Source organism: Podarcis melisellensis (genome assembly GCF_964234715.1).
Source record: "Podarcis melisellensis genome assembly, chromosome: 11".
In the NCBI taxonomy this organism is placed as follows: Eukaryota; Metazoa; Chordata; class Lepidosauria; order Squamata; family Lacertidae; genus Podarcis; species Podarcis melisellensis.
In genome coordinates this window covers 44,778,201-44,802,985 of record NC_138543.1, presented here as the reverse complement: position 1 = coordinate 44,802,985, position 24,785 = coordinate 44,778,201, and the positions used below count along the sequence as shown (strand labels likewise).

At 42.3% G+C, this 24,785-nt stretch overlaps 1 protein-coding gene across 1 annotated transcript in view; it reads right to left on the bottom strand.

Annotated features, from left to right (window-relative positions):
* Positions 1-1,803: 1,803 nt before the first annotated feature.
* PRKAA1 (protein kinase AMP-activated catalytic subunit alpha 1) overlaps positions 1,804-24,785 on the bottom strand; it is a 36,329-nt gene continuing 13,347 nt past the window's right edge. Inside the window, exons 2-9 of the mRNA XM_081929801.1 lie at positions 20,973-21,114; positions 19,061-19,154; positions 16,654-16,798; positions 12,870-12,957; positions 11,205-11,429; positions 9,419-9,902; positions 8,727-8,853; positions 1,804-6,862 (exon numbers count right to left, since the gene is read on the bottom strand). Coding sequence (XP_081785927.1) covers positions 6,618-6,862; positions 8,727-8,853; positions 9,419-9,902; positions 11,205-11,429; positions 12,870-12,957; positions 16,654-16,798; positions 19,061-19,154; positions 20,973-21,114 — 1,550 coding nt within the window. The 3' untranslated portion in view covers positions 1,804-6,617. The remainder of the gene's footprint in view (positions 6,863-8,726; positions 8,854-9,418; positions 9,903-11,204; positions 11,430-12,869; positions 12,958-16,653; positions 16,799-19,060; positions 19,155-20,972; positions 21,115-24,785) is intronic.

Sequence of the window (24,785 nt, the reverse complement as noted above, 5' to 3'; positions counted from 1 at the left end):
CTCAAGAGTCTCATGGCCAGCTTTAATACATGTATCTGCTACTAGGTTGTGTTGCTTTGAGTTACACTGACTTTTAAAAAATGCTACTAATAAATAATAATTCATTTATACATTTATATTCTGTATGATTCAGCACAAATGTTCTCAAGGCGGGCAATACAAAGGATGCAGCTAACTGAAACGGCAGCACATCTTCTGGTTGCACGACGTTTCATGCCACCTCACTTGGTTTCATAAACCCATCCCCTAGAATATGCTAATCGCAACAGCAATTATGGACATTCTTCAGCAGTGGCGTAGCATGGGTTGTCAGCACCCGGGGCAAGGCAAGTAATTTGCGCCCCCTAACCCGTGGATTTGCGCCCCCTAACCCCGAGATGTTGCGGCCGGCCCCCCCCCTGCACCCCCCACGCTACGCCACTGTTCTTCAGGGAAGCTTGTCTGACATTACTGATGACCCTATTAAAGAATCTGAGAAATGTCTAGAAACCCAGCAAACGCTCAGGAACAGTTGAAATAAATGGCTACTGTTGCATTTATTTAATAGCCATTTGTGATTTTTTTAAAAAAATAGTTTTTATATTAATTCAGTATAACTACCACATTCTACTTATTGTTAACTATATTGTTGTAAGGGCTGTTCAGATAGTGTTGTACTGATAATTTTGATTCGCTGCTTTGGGCTTTCGGGAAAGAAAAGCACATGGTGAATATTAAGCAGAAGTGAAGTGGAACTCCATTGGTGTAGTTTTTATACTTTTACTACTTTTGTAAGCCTGAAATCAAGTTTAACAGCTTCCCAAAGGGTTAAGATGTCAATGTATAGAGATGAAGAAAGCCAGACTGGTTATTGAAATTAGCTGACTATACAGTGTTGAGCAAATTAACCGAAAAATTAAGACAACTCAAAACAAGTCTTTATTTCAAAACATTTCTTAAGAACTGTGATAGTCTGAATTCAGTTGCTGGCTTTGAATAACCTCTGTAGCTGTACTAAGTAAAAAATAATGATATAGGAGAAATAATACTTTATTATAGAATGAGTAGATAGGTTTATGCAAAAAGTTAAAGAACAAGAAATAAAGTACAGAGAAAACGGCAAGTTAGAAGTATTTTAAGAAAATTTACTGTCAAGTATATGAACCTATTTTTCTTTTTTGGTGACTTTGTACTTGTGTGGTAAATGATGTAAATGTATAATTTTTGTGTGTGTGTTTTGTTGATGTGTAAAGACTCTCCTCCCTGGAAGCTCAGGGTCTTAAGTTTTTTCCTTGGCCTTGCTATGGACCTTAGGTTGGTCGCCCTGGTTGTCCGGGGGGCCTGGTAGGAATTTTTCCATTTGGCATTAGGCTTTTGGGTTTTTTCGCCTACCTCGTAGCAATCGTCACAACTTTTGTGGTATTGGTGGGTAGGTTAGGCATTGGAAAAATGTGTTGTGGTGTCGAAGAGCTAGGTGTGGCCATCGCTTATGCCTTCAATTTTTTGGGTATTCCGTTAAAGGAATCTGGTGGTCGTGTATTCTGTCCGATGCCTGCTTGGCTGGAGGCCATGGCACGACCCTCGGTGACATCAGGGGTGAGCCTATAGTTGGATTAGCATCAACAGGCTCCACCTACTGGTGAATAAACCCTCCTTGTTTTAGACATCCAATGCCTAAGCCAATACCTTTTCACTGCTGTAATCAATAAAGTTGTGGCCTTTTCTTGCCCATTAACCTTATATCGCGTGTCCTTGTGTATTCATTTCACCATAATAAAGCAAAAAGAAAGCCAGGACACCGTGCACACAAATACATTTCACAGATTTACTTGCATACAATTTAATGTTTATTAAAAGTAACAAGTCATATACAGCTATCACAAGCATTTTTGTTTCATTCAGTATTGCCGAAAAAGAAAAAAGAAATCCGCAATAGAAGTAGGCACATCTTGTTTGTAAGAGAAGGTGGTCATCCATGTCATAAGCTATACAATGGTAAAATCAATTGACAAAAGAAAGTATCTCAAAAGCTTGTACTGAAACACATAAAATGTCAGAACACATACGAAAGTTGGTCTTTTGAAAATATTGCACCACAAAGATGGACTTCTACCCTCTCACCAGTGTTAAATTACATTGCACGTGGACAGTTTTATACGCACACACACACCTCGCAACTGATTATGAATTTCAGTAAAAACAAATCATTTGACGGTACTTGGCCAATTAACATGATGCTCCCTATTGACTTTATTTTTGAAGTTGCTGTTGAGAAAGCCCTTTTTTTTTCTTCACAGTTCCATGGCTGTCTCTTTTACAAAGCAGTTCCTCTTGTTGCATGACCATCTATTGCCCTATCCTAACATACCACTAAGAAAAGTCAACTCTAAGGTGACCTCACAGGGTCACACAAAAAAGAAGTAATTACAACATCAATATTTTACTGTAAGTGTAAAAAAAACCACACACTATGAAAAAGGGTTGTTTTTTGCTTGAATAATACACATTGTATAGCCTGCACTTTGGGGAGGCAGGGGAAAGTTATTTTTAAAAGAATGGAATAGAAAGAGAATGTTTCATGGCCAAAAACTATTTTTTTAAAAAAATTAAAACTGGCCATTTAAGATTAAATAACGGTACCCTTCTGCTATGTATTTAGTCCTAGAGACCATGATAATATAAAGGATGTATCCAACCAAGTTAAATTTGGGAACAGACCCATTAGAATTAAAGGATCCAAATTAATGCCCATTAACTTCAATGGTTCTGCTTTATGTAAGAATTAACACTGGATACAACCCAGACAACCTGGTAGCACAAAACCAAAAATGACATCTATTGTTCCCAGTGCAAAGACACGGGGTGCAATCCACAGATGTTGATGGCATAGATCTTCCCAGTCCCATCCGTCTCAATGAAGCTTGTATAGGAGTTTCACCGAAGCTGTAGTCCTAACACAAGCAGAATTAGGAATAAGCCCCATTGAACTGAGTGGGACTTCCATAGAAACATGCATACAATTGGGCTGCATATCCCACAGAGAGAAGACAAGACGATGTGCAACAGCGATGCTTATGGCTTGTGCCCACTATTGTCGGACGTTTGCCAAAGAGAGCTTTCGGGTTGGTTTCTGAACACATCCTAGGAAAGCTACCCAGCAAATAAAGGGGCAGGGGTGGGGAAGTGTGTTCATATCATTTTGCCAAGTGCACTATTAACAACAACAAAAAATAAAATCACAATTACTGAATAGGTGCAGCAGAACTAGACATAAAAGGTATTTATATAAAAGGTAGGACTGTTGCTTGGTCCCCCAAGACAACCTCTCTCTCTTACGGCATCGCAGCAGCAGTACATACCCCTTGTTCCTTTAAAGACCCCTCTCTTCTGACCACACACACACACACACACACACACACACACTCTCCTTTTGGAGGACAAATTACAGATTGTGACTCAAGTTCCACTCTAAAGACATTGCTGCATTCTGGAAAGTTATGTCACTTTTTGAAAAGAGGCGGAAAATGTGATGTGAGACCACTCAATGTATCTGGCTCTGAAAGACCAGGGCATGGCAAGAACCCCATGTAGCTGGAGTTTATGGTTTTTGACACCATAAGCCATGCAATGGTCCAACTTCCTTCTAGTTAAACTACCAACGGTCGACAGTGCGTGAATTCATGCAGCAGATGTAGGCTTAAGCAGCTGCATGTTTATTCTAACTCAGTGCATATTCAAGCGCAGATATTGACTATGTTGGGACAATCATTACCTTGGTTTAAAGGCAAGCTGTGAACAAGTGTTACAAAGCCCCTTCGCATTAGCTAGCAAGGAAATCAGGAAGCTTTCCATTAAGTATAGTTTTCCATTTTGTCCTAATTGGAAAACTACGGATAACCCAACAGGCCAAGTATTAAACCACTGCTTAAATTTGGTTGAAAATGGTGCCTTGTTCTGAAGCTGTTAACCATGGTTTCTCTGTTCATACAAAACAGGGAACTATAATTAATTGAAGGCTTCTCGTTTGGTTTGTTCCTATCACAAAGCAAGGAACGAAGAGGCAGCATAAAAGGCTTGTTCATATCTCAGCTCATTACGCTGAGAAACTATTGTTATAAATCCTCCCATTAGCTCACTCAGCAGATCCAGATTAATATTATATCAGTTCAAACAGGATTGTTCCCTTTGGTGGTTCTCTACCTATTGCTGGCGCAATACATTTGGAAGATTACCACCAAAATGAATGAATAAGAGATCCGTTTTCTGTGATCTGCAGGTACTGTGCAGCAAACATAACACTTAACATTGTTGTGTTTTCCTTAACTGTCTGAACACTTAAATCATACTTAACCAACCTGATGCCCTTTGGGTGTTGTTATCGACTCCAAATCCCATCACCCCCAGCCAGGAGACAATGGTCATAGTACAATAACACCTGAAAGGACACCAGTTTGGGGAAGGCTGACCTAAATCATGGTTAAGGGTTGGCTACAAACTAAGGTGCAAAAACAGTTTGCGTTAACCATGGTGAAAGTGCTACATCTGCAAAGCACCATAGGCAAGGCAGTTTCCACTACCTGCTTGCAAGGTGAAAGGCAAGTCTTATGTACCTTATTATTTGGGGCGGGACTTAGCTTGGCAAACTAAGATGTAGCTTCAATGTGTGTTTGGTTTGCTTGAAATCCTAACCAGGATTAAGGCAACAGACCAAACTATGTGTTGATCATGATTGGTATGTCTGCACTGGGCAATGATTGGAAAAATGTAGCATTTCCACTGGCATATCCTTCTGCAATTCTTTAAAGAAACAAAAACGCACACAAAAAACATTTAAATCAATGTGTTCTTTGGAGTAAATTCATCAAATAAACATTTAAAAAACCCACAGCACACCCAGCTGCTTTTTGCTGTTGCTGGCCATTCTGTCAACACTTGCATTTCACTACTGAAAAGCACACTTAAGTTTCTAGCGGCCAAACCTGCTCGCTCATTTTTTTAATCAAGAGGTTCCTGTACATTTCAAAACTGAACCAAAGCTACTTATTTTTTAGAAATCTGAATTCAGTATTTAAAAAGTTGTGTAAAAAAAGTGATTTATGCAACACAGGCCATTACCAGAAGAGTAATCTGCCAAAAATCTGTATATGAAAGCCATATGAAAACAGGGCGCCAAGGAATTCTCAGTGCAAGATTCCAGAACTGCATGCACCAATTCACTTGGGACTGTCTGATGAGCCACATGCTGTAAATAGCATGCAGGAAGCTGTTCACTAGCTACCGGTATGACACATGGGTCACTGAATCTACACAGTTGTGAACCTACCAAGTATATTCTTGACTTTAAAGATCGGTAGCACCAGAGACTGGAGAGCCCCTTTCCCTAAGTCAGGGGCGGATAATATTTTGGGGGGCTGAGGGCTGCATTAGCTGTTGGGGGCCACATTCCAGCAGATCTATTTGCAGAGGAAGGAGCTGGAATTGCAGACTTTGCACAACACCAAAGGCCTTTTCCCACCCTACAGAGCAGCTGGTGGTCAAGAGGGGACCCACGGGCTGAATGAACTCTGGTTATGAGCTGCATCCAGTCCGTGGGGCTAAGATTTTCCATCCCTGCTCTCTTCAGTTTTTGACTAAATCCCGCAAGCAAGATCCAAACTTCCGATTAGGCTCAGAGAAAGAGCCTGCACTAAGTGTGGTGAGAATTCCGAATTGCTCCCCCAACTAAACAGAGGTCCCTGAAATGCTTCTGAAACATGCGTGTGGCATATGCAGTAGCTGCTCAAGAAAAGTCACGCCTAAAACCACCCTCAGACTCAAAAACAGGTTCCGGGATTCTTTCGATCCCGGCCCATTCCTTCCACTATCTAACCCAACACTGCTCTGATTGACTCTATTTGGCGTTACATTTTTCACTCTTATGCTTTATGCAGAATTCAAAGGCATAAGGTTTCTGACATTGGGTTGCCTCTAACTAAGGTTTACTCAGAGTAGACGCTTTTAAATCAATGGATGCGACTAACTTCAGTCCTTTCATTTTAATGGGTCTACTCTGCGTACAACCTAGTTGCATCTGCCAACACATTGACTAGCAAAAGTTGCTTTAGCCTTTTTCATCCCAGCGCATCACTGGCTGTCAAAAACCTGAGACCAGTGCCACAAGTTTCAAGAGCTGTTTGACAAAGAGAACGCTTATACTGACAGAGGAGGGTGCAGCTGAAGGCTGGGATCCAAAGAGTCGCCCCTCATCTAGAAAGTGACCACTTATACTGTAACAGGTATATAATATCAGCAATAGAAATACATACTACAAAAATGATCCACACTGTTAATACTCCATGAAGCCCCAATGTGCGTACAATGAAAGATAAACTCTTGCTGGAAAAGGCCGTCATATTTTTTTTTGTACCTGTTATCACATCAGTGACTGTCTAATCATAATTTGCTTCATTACATTAAGAGGTCTAGACTGCTTTTAAATGTATGTTCAATTCCTGTGCAAATTGCAATGTGGCTAGTCTTCTCAGCGCCAAAGTTAACTACAACTTGATTATAACTGGAAGCATCAGACTATGATTTTTTTTCCTCTTTTTTTAGGCATGCTTATTGCTGTAAAAAAACAAAAAAGCCAATCTTACAAATCATTGTGCAAGTATTTTAATAAGATTTGCACACATCTCAAAAAATTCTATCGTGTGGCTCCCTGATCTTGGGGTTAACTCGGTTGCAGAGGAATCGAGGGAAGAGGTCACCGATGAGGTAAGAGACATATCAGAGGATTTTCCTTGAGCTTCAGTGTCCAAATCCTTCTGACAAGATCTGTAGTTCGTCACAGAGCCTGACCTCTGGGGAGTGGTAGTCCCCGATTTTCCTTCGGTAATTTCATCTGGTACAAGAAAAGAAAACAATTTAAGAGCCGCAGTGACAAGGCTGTACAATGAATGGCAAATGAGGTAGCTGAAGCTGTTACAACACCAAGAAGAAGAAGAAGAAGAAGAAGAAGAAGAAGAAGAAGAAGAAGAAGAAGAAGAAGAAGAAGAAGAAGAAGAAGAAGAGTAGTAGTAGTAGTAGTAGTAGTAGTTTGGATTTGATATCCCGCTTTATCACTGCCCTAAGGAGCCTCAAAGCGGCTAACATTCTCCTTTCCCTTCCTCCCCCACAACAAACACTCTGTGAGGTGAGTGGAGCTGAGAGACTTCAAAGAAGTGTGACTGGCCCAAGGTCACCCAGCAGCTGCATGTGGAGGAGCGGGGAAGCGAACCTGGTTCACCAGATTACGAGTCTACCGCTCTTAACCACTACACCACACTGGCTCTCAGTGTGGATTATTATGGTCACAGCTCACCAGGCAAAGCCATTGTGGTTCAGTGGAAGAAGTGCTGACATCTGGTTCTGGAAGTAATCCTATGAACTCAATGGGGCAGTAAGAACTGCCTTGCTGTTCAATCTCCCCCTACCATTCTGTTTCCACTAGTGGCCATTCAGGAAGCTCACAAGCAATCGTGCTGGCCATTCCATTTGCCCCCCGGCATATGGTTCTTAGATGTATACCATCTCTAAACCCGAGTCTCACATACAACTATCATCACTATGATACCCTGGTACCTTTCCTCCATGAAAAGTCATGGCCAGTATTCACCTGCACATGTGGTAACAGTAGAGAATGTGGCGGCACAACTGCTGACAGGCTTGAGGTGCACAGATTGCTTTAATTCTGCATTAATTAACATTATTTTAATATATTAGTGGCCATGTGATAATTTTAGCTTATAAATTTTATTGTTTAATGTCTTAACTTGCATATTAAGGTACTTTTCTAGCTCTGTTTAGAGCAGGTAATATAAATGTTTTAAGTTTTTTGTATATATTCAGTATATTTTCTTTTAATTGTTGAATGACTCTGTGTACATTGGGGCAGCCTTTGGCTATGTGCAATAAAACTAAAAGGGAGAAAAGAAAGCTCAAAGCTCTTTACAGCTCAGGACCCCAATTTCTTCTGGAATGCCACTCCCAGATGCTTAAACCGAGGGTGGCTCAGAGGGTAGGGACACTGAGACAGCCTTTTCGGTGGTGGCTCCCATTCTGTGGAATGCTCTCCCCAGGCATGGTTACCTTTGTTGGTATCTTTTCAGCAGCAGGTAAAAAATTATCTCTATCCCCAGGTTTTTAATAAGAACTAAAATTATGTTGTTTTGTTACTAAAAGCTTCCTATGGGTCCCACCCCCCGTTTCTGATGGGAAAGTGTATTTATATTTGTTTTAAATGTGTTGTAAATTGCTTGGGGACCTCCGGGTAACAAGTAACTATTAAGTCCGAATTAATAATACAGTGGTACCTTGGATGTGGAACTTAATCCGTTCAATTCCCAGAACAGTTCAAAAACCAAGGCACGGCTTCCGATTGACTGCAGGAGCTTCCTGCACTCAATCGGAAGCCATGGAAGCCCCATCGGGCATTCGTCTTCTGAAAAAGGTTCGCAAACCGGAACACTAACTTCTGGGTTTGCAGCATTTGGGAGCCGATTTGTTCAGGAGCCAAACCGTTCGACAACCAAGGTACCACTGTAATAATAATGAATTCGTAGATTAAACCCGCTGCAGTAAATCTCATCGTGTTTTTAAGCCATCCTCAGACCCCACGTATGGAATAATAGTGGTTTGCCTCACAGGTTTGAGGGCCGGAAAAGCACCATGTTTTGCAGCACTTTGGATAAGGAAGAGGTTGGTGGCAAATGATCAACATGACATACCATCAATGCTACGAAAATCCAGTAGGTAAGTCCTACTGTCGACCTGGTATAACTGGAGGCTCATTTTGGAATACGTGCCGGTCACTGGATTCTTCCTTCGAACACGCAAGTAGTATGGATTCACCACCTAGGAAACATAAAGGTAAAGGGACCCCTGACCATTAGGTACAGTCGTGACCGACTCTCGGGTTGCGGCACTCATCTTGCTTTATTGGCCAAGGGAGCCGGAGTACAGCTTCCGGGTCATGTGGCCAGCATGACTAAGCCGCTTCTGGCAAACCAGAGCAGCGCACGGAAACGCCGTTTACCTTCCCACCAGAGCGGTACCTATTTATCTACTTGCACTTTAATGTTCTTTCGAACTGCTAGGTTGGCAGGAGCAGGGACCGAGCAACGGGAGCTCACCCAGTCACGGGGATTCGAACTGCCGACCTTCTGATCGGCAAGTCCTAGGCTCTGTGGTTTATAACCCACTACGCCACCCGCGTCCCAAAGGAAACATAGTTGAAAGTTAAAATCCCACCTTTGAATAAATAAATAAATAAATAAAGGGATTCCCAAAACAGTAATGGATAGGTTGATGCCAATGAAGATAGACATGACAGGTCCACTGAGTTGGGATTCAACCCTAAACCTATTTTTGCAACTTGCTTTTCAAACAACCGCCTGTTAACAGAAAGTAATCATCTCACCTTCCACTCGTAATCCAGCTGTTTGATTGCTCGACAAACTTCTGCCATGATGTCATTGGGTCGACTCTGGCTCCGGATTCCCAAATGCCACTTAGCTCTCCTGACCCCTTGATGTTTGGACTTCTGTGGGTTTAGCTCGTCGAGCGTATGGCGTTGCCTTGGCGTTTCAGCCACTAAAAATGGCACTCTTTCGGGGTGGGGGCGGGAAAAGTGATCATCGAGAAAGGAATCTGGTGGGCTCGTAGCCAAATAGAAGTCTTTTGCTTCATTCATTATTCTCCTGTTATCTATAATCAGGTGGTAGGCGACCGCTAAAGGATCCTGGTGGTTGCGGTTATACAGGCAGCCCAGCACCTCCTCCTCTGTGCATTCGAATTTATCGCAGACCTCTTTTAAGGCTTCGTCGTCAATCATCGTTGAACTGTAAGACGGGTCCTCGGGAAAGAGGTACTTGGGGAGGTCTTGCTTGAACCATTCGTGTTCCCTAGATGCCAAACGATCCAGTCATTTCAAAAGCTAATTGGTGTATTAGCTAGAAAGCCTTTTATCAACAAAACATGGCAAATACGGATTTTACTTTGACTCAGCAGCTTAAGAACTTTCGAGTTCTCACTTTGAGAATGGAATTTGATGTGGCTCACAGCAGAATGCTGTGATAATTGCTGCAACTGTGGCCAAAGTAGTCATCAGGCGACGAAAGAAGCCTTTTTAGTATTCTCTCCACCCAATATATGCCTTCTAGCTAATGCTACTTACAGAGTATAAACATGAGTTCTTCTCTTACACTGCAATCCTAACCAAGTCTATTCAAACAGGGCTTGTCCCCCATTCCAAGTGGGGCATAATTGTTGCCTTCATCTCATATTGAATTGTGTCTGATTGGATTCAATTCAGAGTAGCCCCATTGAAATTAATGAACCTAAGTTAGTCATGTCCAGCAATCTCAGTGGGTCTACTCTTGAGTATGACTGATGTAGAATACAACTTATAATCTCTAAAAGTGATAATATCTAAAAGTGAAGCTAGAATAAGATACAACACTCTGTTCACAACTTGATTTAAAACTGACTTAATCTTTTCTACATATTTTATAATATGAGTCTTAAGGTAAAGGTAAAGGGACCCCTGACCATTAGGTCCAGTTGTGGCCGACTCTGGGGTTGCGGCGCTCATCTCACTTTATTGGCCGAGGGAGCCGGCATACAACTTCCGGGTTACGTGGCCAGCATGACTAAGCCACTTCTGGTGAACCAGAGCAGCACACGGAAACACCGTTTACCTTCCCGCAGGAGCGGTACCTATTTATCTACTTGCACTTTGACATGCTTTCGAACTGCTAGGTTGGCAGGAGTAGGGACCGTTGCAGGGATTCGAACTGCTGACCTTCTGATTGGAAAGTCCTAGGCTCTGTGGTTTAACCCACAGCGCCACCTGTGTCAATATGAGTCTATTTTCCTGTTATTTAAAGCTTATTCTTGTGTACTTGAATGGTGGTTGCAAAACATTTGAATTACAATGAAATCTAACATAAAAATCAACATATGACAAAGCTAAATATATGGTAGGGACTTAATACATTACCATAACTAAGAAAAACAATGCGAAAGCAAAGAAATGAATCCTGCAAATACTGTTTTTGAAGCATGAGCATAGGAAGCTATTCAAACCTCTAGGAAATTAAAATGAAGGTTGTATTAAATCTAATTTTTAATACACTAGCATAAAAAATTAGAAAAAGGGGCGCATCCTGGTCTATATTTTATTTTTTACTTCAAATGAAAAATACCTTATGTCTCTGATTGTAGCTCTCTTCATGGGATCCACCTGCAACATGTGTTTCAAAAGGCTAATTACTGCTGGATTCAGGTACTGAGGCGTATAAAAGATACCATCACATATCTTCTTAAAAAGAGTTGGCACATGATCATCATCGAATGGAAGTGTTCCACATAACAAAGCATAGAGAATAACGCCACTGCTCCATATATCCACTTCAGGACCTGCGTATAACCTGAAAAATGAAGCTCATCATTAAATTTTGTTCAGGTAACACATACACAAAGCACTTCTTCATCTGGTTTGTCAGTCATTCAGCAATTAATGGAAAAGACTGCACACAGCACTAAAATTCAATGTGCTTTTAACTGTTGCTATAAAATGGACCAAAAAAAAGTGTAGTGAACTTTTAGTTAGCCACCATGTCTATGTCAAGTACCTGTTTAGAAGCAAGCCCTGGTTATTCATAACCATGGCTACTATTTGTCTCCCTGCTTTTTCTATAAATGGATGCCTCTGCTGGCATCACAGCGCTAGGAATATCACCCAATACATTTCCCACTAAGGAGGAACTGATAAAACCAAAACCACATTACGATAATTTAAATTCAGATGGCAAAGCCTGAAAACCCTCCTAGGATCATGGTCACCTTGGTTCTTAAGATACTGAAATTACCGTATTTTTTGCTCTATAAGACTCACTTTTTCCATCCTAAAAAGTAAGGGGAAATGTGTGTGCGTCTTATGGAGCGAATGCAGGCTGCACAGCTATCCCAGAAGCCAGAACAGCAAGAGGGATTGCTGCTTTCACTGCGCAGCAATCCCTCTTGCTGTTCTGGCTTCTGAGATTCAGAATATATTTTTTCTTGTTTTCCTCCTCCAAAAACTAGGTGCATCTTGTGGTCTGATGTATCATATAGAGTGAAAAATACGGTATTTTCCCAAGCATGCCCAAAATATATGAGTTTATCATCTTCATTAAAGCCAAGAGCTTGCATATTTCCAGCAAAGCTGAATGACTAAAATTGGCAAACTGCGTTTTTTTTTTTTTAACCACTTGGACAAGTTATAGGCAGTGTCAGGATGATTGTATCTTGTTGGGCTGCACCAGTTGGACTGCCCTCCTAACAATGGTATGATGAAGGGGACGGTTAGGGCAGTGACATGGTTGGGTACACCAGTGTGCGCAATGAATGGCCCCCGTGATGCACCTGTGCATCCCCAACATCACTGCTGTCCTGCTCCTACTTCATTCTAATAAGTTGTAGTGATGCCACTGTTTGCAGGATGACTCCATGGAGGATACAAGTCAGCATGCATGGAGCCCCTCCATTTTCCTTTCACATAAACAAGCTAGAAGTCTTGCATTTAACTGTATTTTCCCAATTTGGACAAAATGGTTTGTGTAAAAGGGAGAAATGGAATGACTGCATGTGCAGCCAAAGGCTCATATTTAGATCTTGGCTTATTGTGATATGGCTGTCCAAATGCCAACCCCCCAAGAAAGTCTTAGACATAACAAGCATTGAAAGGAACCAAAAGAAGTCACTAAAGTCAGACATTTCAAGTTTCCAAACCTGGAAGTTCAGCAATCTACCTTGCGGCTTTAACACTGAAGAGCAGGGCTTTGTTTTTGACAATACATATTATACATTTATCCAAGAAGAGAAACTACCTTCCTGAAATTACTTCTGGAGCAGCATAGTTAGGAGAACCACAGCTTGTTCTTAAAAATTCTCCATCTGACATCATATTTGAGAGGCCTGAAAATGCACAAAAGTTCAAATGAAGAGGACGAGCCCCAGAACATATATTAAAGCCTCTCACAGTTCTGAAAAAAATTTATTGGCCTACCTGCACACTGTTACAGGCAGAAAAAGTAAAATGATGATACCAAACATACAGTAATGTAAAGAAATAGGTTTTATGGTTGTAATCTGAACAGAAATTATACACAACAGGGTAAATGAGTCCCACCCTGCCCCCAAGCTGAATTTTTAGGAAAAACTGAATTGGCTATTTTGAGGCTTGTACCAGAATGTGGCAAGACCAAGAATTCTGAAGGGAGTTTAAGAAAACAAAACAGCAGCTGTGTCCCAGAAGATAGGGAGGAAATGTTCCTCTGCATCAGTTTTAAGAACTTGCTAATATAATTAATAAGAAACTCAATCGGCAACTAATGACAAGCATATTTTATAGATGTCACATCCAAACTTCAAATGACAGGATGATATCCAGCTAAGTGGAGGCCAAACTTGGCCCTCCAGCTGTTTTTGGACTAGAACTCCCATCATCCCTAGCTAAGAGGACCAGTGGCCAGGGATGATGGGAATTGTAGTCCTAAAACAGCTGGCGGACCACTAATAAGGCAAACCCTAAGTAGACCACTGAAGTCTACTGATTTCAATGAGTCTACTCTGAGAATGACTTAACATTGGACCCATAAAGAGGAAATGCTATTTCATGTACCCTTCACATAAAGAAGAATAGAGATATCATGTTGCTATCATTCATTGCTAAGTCTCCTTCAGTTGACGCACCACCACTTCAGCATGACCCCTCAACCACTTGCAAGCTGTAGCTTATTTTTGTTTTTGCTTCTGCAGGAAGGAAGGGGACAAGGCTGGGAAGCGAGTGGCAATGGTAGCCACAGCCCAGATAACATCATGCTTCTCAAGTGTGCCTAATTAGATGAAAAGGTACAGCTCTGCTGAGGTGACATGCAATGGTGGCACAGCACAAATTTGCACGATCATCTGTGTAGCACAGCAAAGTGGGGATTCTCTGGCCCACGGGCCAAACCCAGCTCACCAGGGTTTCAAAGTACAGTGGTACCTCAGGTTAAGAACTTAATTCGTTCTGGAGCATAGCTGTCAACTTTCAGATTTGAAAATAAGGGATTAGCAGCCTCACCTGTCCTGGGGACAGTCTACGGGATATCTAACAATCTGGGATAGCAGTGGGAAACGGTCCTGGAATAAGGGAATTTCCCTCAAAAAAAATAAAAAAATGGAAGGTTGACAGCTATGTTCCGGAGGTCTGTTCTTAACCTGAAGCACCACTTTAGCTAATGGGGCCTTCTGCTGCCGCTGCTACACGATTTCTGTTCTCATCCTGAAGCAAAGTTCTTAACCCGAGATAATATTTCTGGGTATTACCTGAAGCGTATGTAACTTAAAGCGTATGTAACCCGAGGTACCAATGTAGCCATTTCCCCAAACCGCACTCACCTATTCCACACCTGACATCATATGTGACGTTAGATATGGGGCAGGTAGAGATGCAGTCGCCAGTTCACAGGTGTGCAATTCCCAGCTGTACAGTGGCACGGGAAGGCAGGCTTTGGCTCTACTGCTGACGGGTGGTAAAGTTGAAGCCTGCCAGATCAGCTGCAAAGGGCATACAAACTGCTTTCTGCTGGGGTCTCCAAGCCCTCCACAGCCACTATGCAAGGGGTTTTGGCAGGTTAGCAGGACAACCTACCTGTCAATCATCCAACAGCATGATGCTGTTCTGTGATTGGCGGGTGGGTTGCCCTACCCACCGGTGAAAGTTGGCCTGCAGGGCTATGGCCAGATAAGGTTCTGGCCCGCTGAGCCAAAAAGTTTCCTCACCTCAGCCAGAGAAGGACAGCTCATCTCCCCTTAAAGCCAACCACAGGCAAATTACTTACTCTTATTTGCAAAGGGCTGGCAGAAGGGGAAGGGCCATACGTCAAGCAACAGAGAATATGCTTTGCATGCAGAAGTCTACAAGTTCAGTTTCCGGCCTCTCCGGCAAAAAAGGGGTAGGATATCTGCCTGGGAAAGCCATTGCCAGTGAGAGACGATGCAGTTGGCCACTTGGACAGCAATCCAACTTGGGAAAAGGCAGCTCCTTGTGTTAATGCTGTTCTAAACCATATTTAATACTGGAAAGTTAAAACGGCATTCTACTTTAAAAATAAGTAAGCAAAGCTGCTTGCTGTCCCAAAGCCTTTGGGCATTGAGATGTAGCAGTCCGCCAGAGAGGAAAAATGCAGCAAGATGGTGAACCTCCAATTATACTGTACTTTGAAATACCTAAATATTTAGCATTTGCACAGCAGTTTCATCAGAGACCTCAAAGCTGTTTACAAGGGCACGTGCTAAAACACCATGGGAACAAAACCAATGCCAGGATTACGCAGCCATATATTCAAATTTATATGCCACAAATTATTTGTAAGGACAATCCACAGAGCAGGTGTTTGTGGATTTGCTTTCTCTAGACTCAGTTTTTTTTAAAAGCCAAGGCAGCATACAAATAGCATGGATATATGATATATTTAGGGACTGGTGGGGGCGGGGCAGGCTCTTCTGTCTAGAAAACAGGTTCTTCACTAAAAGGATGGACTAGGAAGAAGGGACTGCAGGCTGACACAGTGGGCGGCTGGTGGTAGGGTGCCAACTCACATAGTGAAGCAGGGAAGATGGAGGGTGCAATCCTACACACTTACCTGGGAGTAAGCCCCACTGTGGGAGGTTACTTCTGAGTAAACATGCACAGGACTGCACTGTTAAGGATGCAATGCTTATGAAGGGTTGCTTGGAATGTCCCCATGGAACTCGTGGGACTTACAACCAAGTTAACAAGCACAGGATTGGGCTGCAAATTCACATTACATAAGCTTGGTCAAAGCAAGTTTTGGCACCGGCTTTAATCCCATATAAACAGAAAAGAAGGCAGAGTAAATAGGATTTAGTAAGACATTTGCTTTTCCTCTTGGGTGGTTTAATCACCAAGATGCATGTTGAGCGTTCGAATTTAAATCCAAAGTAAACAGTTTGCATTTGATTTCAAACAGCAATAGGCAAGTATACAGAATGCACTGCAGTGTTATTTTTTAATGCCACTGGCTTTCACTAAAGTATATTATACTGAGGTTTTTAAATACAAAATGGGAGCATCATCTGGATGTAGGAGCTAATCTTCCACATCTGTTAGTCTATATAAAATTAAACATTCTGCAGACCAATTTTACCTGGTGAGGGAGACTAATTATTGTGTTGTTGAATCACCGTTTGGCATTTTTTTTGTTTTGTTCTTATTTGTTTTAGCTACCATTTTTCTGCTGAAATTTTCAAACAATGTATTTTGTTAATTAAAAAATAACAGCAGCACTATTGAGTTAAATGTTTCCTAAATGGACAGAGCCTCGATAGCATTTTTCTGCAGTGTTCCAACAAAAAGAATTGCCCCCCAAAGAAAGGGAATAATCAATGCATTCTAGAAGTTAAGAACAACAAAAAACTTGGGGGGGGCAGACCTTAAGAACCCTTCTTTCTTTTGCTTCCTAAATAGGCAAAGGAACACCTTAGTACCACAAGACACAGATCTCTGTTTAGTATCAGAGTTCAATGCAAGCACCAGGAACTCAGTACTACATAAATGTTCATTGTACACCAAAAAATAAGAGACATTCATCAAAGGAAACCTACCAAAATCGGCAATCTTGGCATTCATGTGTGCATCAAGCAGTACATTTTCAGGTTTCAAGTCTCTATGCACTACCATATGCCTATGGCAATAATCCACACCAGAAAGGATTTGCTGGAACAGACGTCTACTCTCCTTTTCATCAAGCTAACAAGAAAGGAAGGGAGAGAAAAAAACAAGGAAAGGATACATTTTTAAACAAACACACATACATACAAGCAAACATACAAACACACAAACATATTGCAAGACATTTGAGCATTTCCAATTTATTAATGGCAGAGCATGTCAGCTTTGTGGCATTAGGATGCCAAATATATTCCCTGTTTTGTTCTGTTTAAAAACAGGGTGGGCAGAAAAATGCTGGGGTACAAAAGAAGTTGGAAAAGTTAAATAAGTCTTGCTTACTTAGTGGTGGTGGTGGCAAGAGCTAGATTAAGAACTTTGCTGTCTCCAAAAAAAGAGAAAAAAACATCTGGTCCTTGAAAAACGTAGTTATGTCAAAACCGATGTTTCATGATTCAGAAAACAGATTCTTAGATGCTTTGTCACATTGACTTTACTTAATAAGGGTATCTAACATGGTTTAAAATGTCAACACATACACACAAATTCTCAACCTCTCCGACCAACTAAACCAAACTCTTTTGAAACTGCAACACACTTTTAGCAATGCTAATATGTAATTTTGCTGTTTCCCTAGTGAAGAAGTAATAATGCAACTTGACATATGAAAAGTTATCAATCATTCTGATAAGAAAACCAGAGGTCCTTCAGTTCCCGCTTAAGGGAATGCCAATGCCAAACATTGTTTGGTTTTGAAAACAATACTTAGGATCCCTTTGGGTACAAACTCTGGCTCAGTATAAATATAATGGTACCTCGGGTTAAGAACTTAATTTGTTCTAGTGGTCCGTTCTTAACCTGAAACTGTTCTTAACCTGAAGCACCACTTTAGCTAATGGGGCCTCCCTTCACCACTGCACGATTTCTGTTCTCATCCTGAAGCAAAGTTCTTAACCCGAAGTACTATTTCTGGGTTAGCGGAGTCTGTAACCTGAAGCGTATGTAACCCAAGGTACCACTGTATTGACGCCTTTTGTCACTGACTAGACCAAGATCAAAGAGATCACACAAAGCTTCATCAGACCATACCTGCAGTTCTCATGTGAACCAGGGCATCTCGACTGATTGTAGCTCCATGTTGGCAATGAAAACGGATACTTAAAGACACCCCCCAATGAAACCAATGGAAAAGCTCTTGCTGTCACAGGAGCTCAAATAAGCACAAGGAAAACACAATGGAAGCTGCCACATATACGGTCAGACTACTGCCCATCTTGCCCAGACTTTATCTGCCTGAATATGGCTAGCAGGGTCTCATGGCAAAGGCAGCCTCACACTTCTAACTGGAGATTACAGGATTTGAACCTGGGACCTTCTGCATGCAAAGCATGTACTCTTACCAGTGAGTTACAAGACCAAAGATCAGCCTTGATCCTTGAAGCTACAAGTTAGACTGCAGCCTAGCCAAATGCCTTTCCGTGCCGCTTCTTACCAGTGTGCAACCAATCATCCACCATACAAATATATCAATAACGAAGGGAAGGAAAAAGTTGCAGCCACAGATACATGACTTCACTGGTAGGAAAAAGAGTGCCTGTCATTCTCCTTTCCAGTTCATTGTCCGTTATTCTGCATCTGCTTCCAGGAGAATATATACATTGAGGGGGAAAATACTTTGGAAGGTGATGGGTCTCTCCTTCACTGGATGTTTTTAAACAGAGGTTGGATGGTCATCGGTCTGTGATTAGCTGTGATTTCTGCAATGCAGGGGGTCAAATGCCTTTCTCATGGGGTCCCTTCCAACTGTACAATTCTATGAAAAAGAACTGGCATACAATGCTACTACTATTAGAAGAGTGGTGTTACTGATCAGAAGTACTTATTGTGGATACTTTCTTCGAAAGTTAACCGCAGAAATGGAGAGGAAAACACCACTGGTATTTCTTTACATGTATGTGAACATTTTATGCATCCTATCACCCATTACTGCTGATCAACACGGTACCAGAGTTGATGCCATTTCTAAATAAGTCAGAGACTGGGTCCTAGAACTCAAGATGGGCTGCTCTGCACAAAGACATGGCTCATAAAAGTGATTGTGGGAACGATGTAACATGGGGTTAGAGAACAGTCCAGTCACTTGCTCTGTTCCATGAACTGTGAAATTGCAATTTTCTAAAACAGAGAAAGTTCATATAAGCAGACTACTCCAATGTGAAGTATACTTTTCGCATACTTCGTTTTCAACATCTAGTATGAACCAACAAACTCACAATTCTGTGCAGCAGCCGACCCAAGATTGAAAAATATAGGGAGGACTTTGAAAAAACTGGGTAGACTTACCCTTCCATTTTTACAGATGTAATCAAACAGTTCACCTCCTGAAACATATTCCATCACCATGAATATATCGGATGGGGTGCTGATAACTTGGTACCTGAGAAAGAAAATATATTATTTTACTCACTGTATACACTTACTTGAGCCATACAAAGTGAGCAGCTCTTCCAATTAAAGGGTGTGTATGGATGAGCAACCAAATAATACATATGCTTATCTAGAAGTGAAGCTTCATCAGGTTCAATGGAGCTTACTTTCACATTCAGAGGATTTGCCTCAGGCCTTTCCTTTACACATGCAGCTATCACAGGATTTTCTGAGTCAGTAAAAAATGCAGAGCAAACCTATGGCACCTGGAGGGAATCCATGGTAGCTTTGATTGATGCCCCAGACTCCTGAAAGTCTTCAGTGACTGCTTTGGACTATCCTGGACCAAAGAAAATATGCAGTACTACTGTCTGGAGCTGGGGAAAACATTTCAACCACCAAGTCTATATTACCGCACATCACCAAAGAGGCAGCATGACTTGACTATGGCAAAAGCTTCCACAGCTAGGGACAGAATCAAAACAAGAAGAGGAGATTCTGAGAAAGCAGGTTCTAGATCAACTAGGTTATACCTTGGATGGACTGTGTGTTGTAAAAGGATGAGGCACATAGAAGCAATGCAAATATACCACTACTGGTGTTTTGAACCATGGTTACAAGATTTTTAGGGGAACTCAGGATCATGCAATCCGTCTCCCTGACCTTTGCCATACCTCACAAGGCTCCCTCTGCCTTAACCGTGATGTTGCATTACATCAGCACTGAGTGTTACAGTGGTGCCCCGCAAGACGAACGCCTCGCAAGACGGAAAACCTGCTAGACAAAAGGGTTTTCCGTTTTGGAGGCGCTTCGGAAAACGAATTTCCCTATGGGGTTGCTTCGCAAGACGAAAAAATCTTGCGAGTTCCCGCGGTTTCCCCCCGCTTTCTCCCCCTTTTCCTAAGCCGCTAAGCCGCTTAACAGCTGATCCGCTGATAAGCCGCTTAACAGCTGATTGCTAAAAGCCGCTAAACCGCTAATAGCGCTAATCCACTAAGCTGTCAATGGGCTTGCTTCGCAAGATGAAAAAACCGCTATACGAAGAGCCTCATGGAACGGATTCTTTTCGTCTTGCGAGGCACCACTGTACTGCTAAAGAAACCCCTTCTTAACATTGGAAGCTGTTTCAGAACCTGGTTGCAAACCCTGGTCAAGAGAGAACCCTGGTTAAGGCTTGCGGAAGAAATTGGAATCAGAGGAAGGGAAGAGGTGAGAGTCTTATGGCCCCTGATCTTCTACGGTGTGATCTGCTGCTTGCTGGTTTTGCTTTTTAGATTGCACTTTGTCTTGCTTATAGGTTGCACTTTTGTCTTATTTGGTACTGTGTCGTTTTTGCGTAAGCCACCTTGTATACATTTGTAGAAAGGTGGTGCATACATTTAATTAAAAATCGTGATATTGGCTCCTAAGACCTACTGCAGTTGCAACACAAGCAGGTAGTCAGAAGAGGATACACACCATAATAGGTAGATGTTTAACTGCTTGCCATGGGGCAACTGCATTACCTAGTACTAAAATACACCCCCCCACACACACACACATATTCAAGCCTTGCTTCCACTGACTTCCCCAAGGGAGTTATTTTCCATCCTTGTTATTGTGCGACTAAAAAAGCCTTCACTCGACGTTTTAGCCAAGTGCCTTCCGGCTCCCTGTGAGTTATAAATGGTTGCTTGCCATGACTGGTTTATAGCACAAAGAAGAAACAAGAATCACACCAGAAAACCTGCCAACATTCATTTTGCCCATTGAACGGGAGAGCTCCATTTCTCAAGGAACACCCAGCGTCAGAGAGATTATTCTTGAACGGAAACACCCGTGAACTTACAGCTTGATTATGTGCGGATGCCGGAAAAGCTTCAGGTTCTGAATCTCTCTGCGGATTTTCCCCACCACATCAAGGCTGCGAATCTTCTGCCTGTTCAAGATCTTCACGGCCACTTTGTGCCCAGTCAGCTCGTGTTTGCCAACTGAAAGAAAGAAAGAAAGAAAATGTTTAGCCAGGGTTGGCAAATATTTCTTCAAAAAACTTCAGGGATCAAGGGGCTCTCATAGACTATAGTGGTACCTCGGGTTAAGTACCTAATCCGTTCCGGAGGTCTGTTCTTAACCTGAAACTGTTCTTAACCTGAAGCACCACTTTAGCTAATGGGGCCTCCTGCTGCCGCCACACGATTTCTGTTCTCATCCTGAAGCAAAGTTCTTAACCCAAGGTACTATTTCTGGGTTAGCGGAGTCTGTAACCTGAAGTGTATGTAACCTGAAGTGTATGTAACCCGAGGTACCACTGTATTTCACTGATGCTGTATCAGGTGCCTTTACCCTAAAAGAGGTTGGGGGAGGGGGCTTCTTTCAGATGACTTCACCTGAACAAAGGCAAGCAACACTGGTTACTTCTGCAGGAATTATTCAACAGGACACACCTTGCTTCCTGATCATTCACACACAGTTCTGTTTATTTACTATATACTGCCTTCCAGACAAAAGAAGAAGAAAAATGACCGGGCAGGTGAGAATTGCTGCCAATCAATCAAGCAGAGAAGCTTTTGTAAACAGCAAGAGGGTCGAGTGATAATGCAAAAACAAACCAAAACAAAAAACCAAATAGAAGGCACTTGTGGGAAAAGATGGAGTCATAAAACAACAGTTACAGATAGGTAGCCGTGTTGGTCTGCCATAGTCAAAACAAAAAAAATTCCTTCCAGTAGCACCTTAAAGACCAACTAAGTTAGTTCTTGGTATGAGCTTTCGTGTGCATGCACACTTCTTCAGATACACAGTGTATCTGAAGAAGTGTGCATGCACACGAAAGCTCATACCAAGAACTAACTTAGTTGGTCTTTAAGGTGCTACTGGAAGGAATTTTTTTTGTCATAAAACAACAGTAACTTGCACAGACTTGGTTGTTGCAAGACTGTTTTGGAGGAGCAAATTTTAAAAGGGCAACAGAATGTACCTTGCAAACAGGGTCACAAGACAAGTCTATGGTTGAAACTAGCAACAGTTGTGTGTTGTTATGGGAGAGGTGCGGAGGGTCGTAAATTTCATTGCTGTGAAAGGAGGTGATTGGAGGCGGTATAGTCCTATGGTTAAACATAGGAAATGGTTATTTAGGACCATGTCCCTCCACAAACATTTAAAGGAAGAGTGGGAAGACATCAGTTGCGATGGCTGCCAGGTCAGTTCTGAGCCAAATTCAGTGATGGATTTAAAGCCCCAAACAGCTCGGGCCCCAAATATCTGAAATGCCCTACAGACTTTCTCGGGTGTTAAAATGGGCAGAAGGGGCCCTCTTGGTAGCTTCACCACTGACCGAAGTTTTTGGGAACAACTTGGGAGAGGGCATTTTCTATGGCAGCCCCTATGTTGTAAAATGAAGACAGGAGGGCCTGGCGTGCTCTGGTCCATGGGGTCACGAAGAGTCGGACACGAGTAAACGACTCAACAACAACAACATCATGTTGTAAAATCCTCTCACCACAAAGGTGAACCTGGAACTTCCACTGTACACTTCTATCGTGTACTTAATCTTTGTTGTTGATGCCCGAGAGATGTATTTGTAGGACCTACCCTATGATGCTGACTGCAAATTTTAACTTTAATACTGAATTGAGGGAGGCAGGTTCCATTGCTGTGACCCACTCTGGCACCTTGTGGCGAAGGGTGGATACGAAATCTAAATCATAATATAACAGCAGCACAACGTATTTGCTATCTCTGGTCCTCTTCGGTCAAAAACAGGTGGCTATCCCACTTAACCATGACATCATTTTTCAGTAAATGTCACAAGTATCAACCAGCACTGCAGCCATTTTGCCCCAATGCCAGATCCCACAGGCTAACAAACGTAAGTTGCCTCATGCAAAGGGCCAAAGCAGAATTACAGGGGGATATCAGTGAGTATGGTCTTTCCATTGGGAGAAGGGGTTCGTTGGTGGTTTTCCATCTAATAATTAGCAGTCCCGTAGGATTACTTCAAAGATCTGGGAAGTGAAGAAGGTGGTGTCATTTTCTAATCTAAATCACATTCCTACAAACAAGCACAGAGGACCCCCCCCCAAAAAGAAAGCTATTAGCTCTATGGGGTGAAACTTAAACTCATATGGCACCTATCCATTTTTCTCTGCAGAGCTACTAGCAGTTTTGTCAATGGGAGAGGGTAAGTTAGAAGGACATCTGGTGTTCAAAGCAGCCATATGGGACAGCAAATCAATAAAAACTGGGAGATCCTGATCAGCGATCTTCCATATCATATCAAGTTGGCAGCTTGGAACGCACAGATTAGCATGGAGAGTCTAAACTGTATTCCTATTACTCCGTAAACATTATACACATTCAATCATGTATCTCAATTTTCTCCAGTCTTCACAATATTTTATTTTCCATCCTGTTTTTTAGATATATAATTGCAATGCTAACAAGAAGCCTTCACTGTCAATATATGCTTTACTTAAGCGTCTTTATGGAATGGGAAAGTGCAAATCCACATAAATTATATACAGTTACTTGCCGCTATTAGCTGCACAAAGATGATACAGAACTCAAGTCCCAAACCTTCCAACGTTCATTATACAAATCAACCAGAAAGCCTCAGTTTCTGAAAGAACAGTCTGTCTTATAAAGGGGGGCATTACTGTTGAATAGAAACAGTCATGAAAAAAACACCAAGAGGAAAAACGCAGTTATCAAAATGCCTGGGCAAAACTAAAATCTAGATGCAAATAAAAACACAACAGGACTGTAAGGACATGAAACTGGTGCTTCAGGTAACCTCAACTTTAGAAGTCAATTCTCTAGTGACTCACCAAAGTCTCAGTCTCTGCACACTCTGGAAGCAGCACATTTTTATTCTAACCAGATGTTGAGAACCAGCAACAGAGCAGAATAAGAAACATGTTACCTGCCTCTTGGTAACCCTTGGTATCAGGAGCGTCAGAAGTCAAATAAAATACATTTTACAATAGACCTATCATCTCTTTGACATCTGATGGGCACCAACACTTTGAACTGTGCTCGGAAACGTACTGGGAGCCAATGTAGGTCTTTCAAGACCGGTGTTATGTGGTCTCGGCGACCACTCCCAGTCACCTGTCTAGCTGCTGCATTCTGGATTAATTGTAGTTTCAAAGATAGCCCCACGTAGAGCGTGTTGCAGTAGTCCAAGCGGGAAATAACTAGAGCATGCACCACTCTGGTGAGACAGTCCTCGGACAGGTAGAGTCTCAATCTGCGTACCAGATGGAGCTGGTAGACAGCTGCCCTGGACACAGAATTGACCTGCGCCTTCATGGACAGCTGTGAATCCAAAATGACTCCCTGGCTGTGCACCTGCTCCTTCAGGGGCACAGTTGCCCCATTCAGGACAAGGGAGTCCCACACACCTGCCCACCCCGTCCCCCAAAAAGAGTACTTCTGTATTGTCAGGATTCAACTGCAATCCGTTAGCCGCCATCCATCCTCCAACCACCTCCAGGAACTCACACAGGACATTCACCACCTTCACTGGTTCTGATTTGATGGAGAAGTAGAGCGGGGTATCATCTGCATATTGCTGAAAACCCAACCCGAACCCCCTGATGATCTCTCCCAGTGGCTGCATGTAGATGTTGAAAAGATTGGGGGAAGGGACAGAACCCTGAGG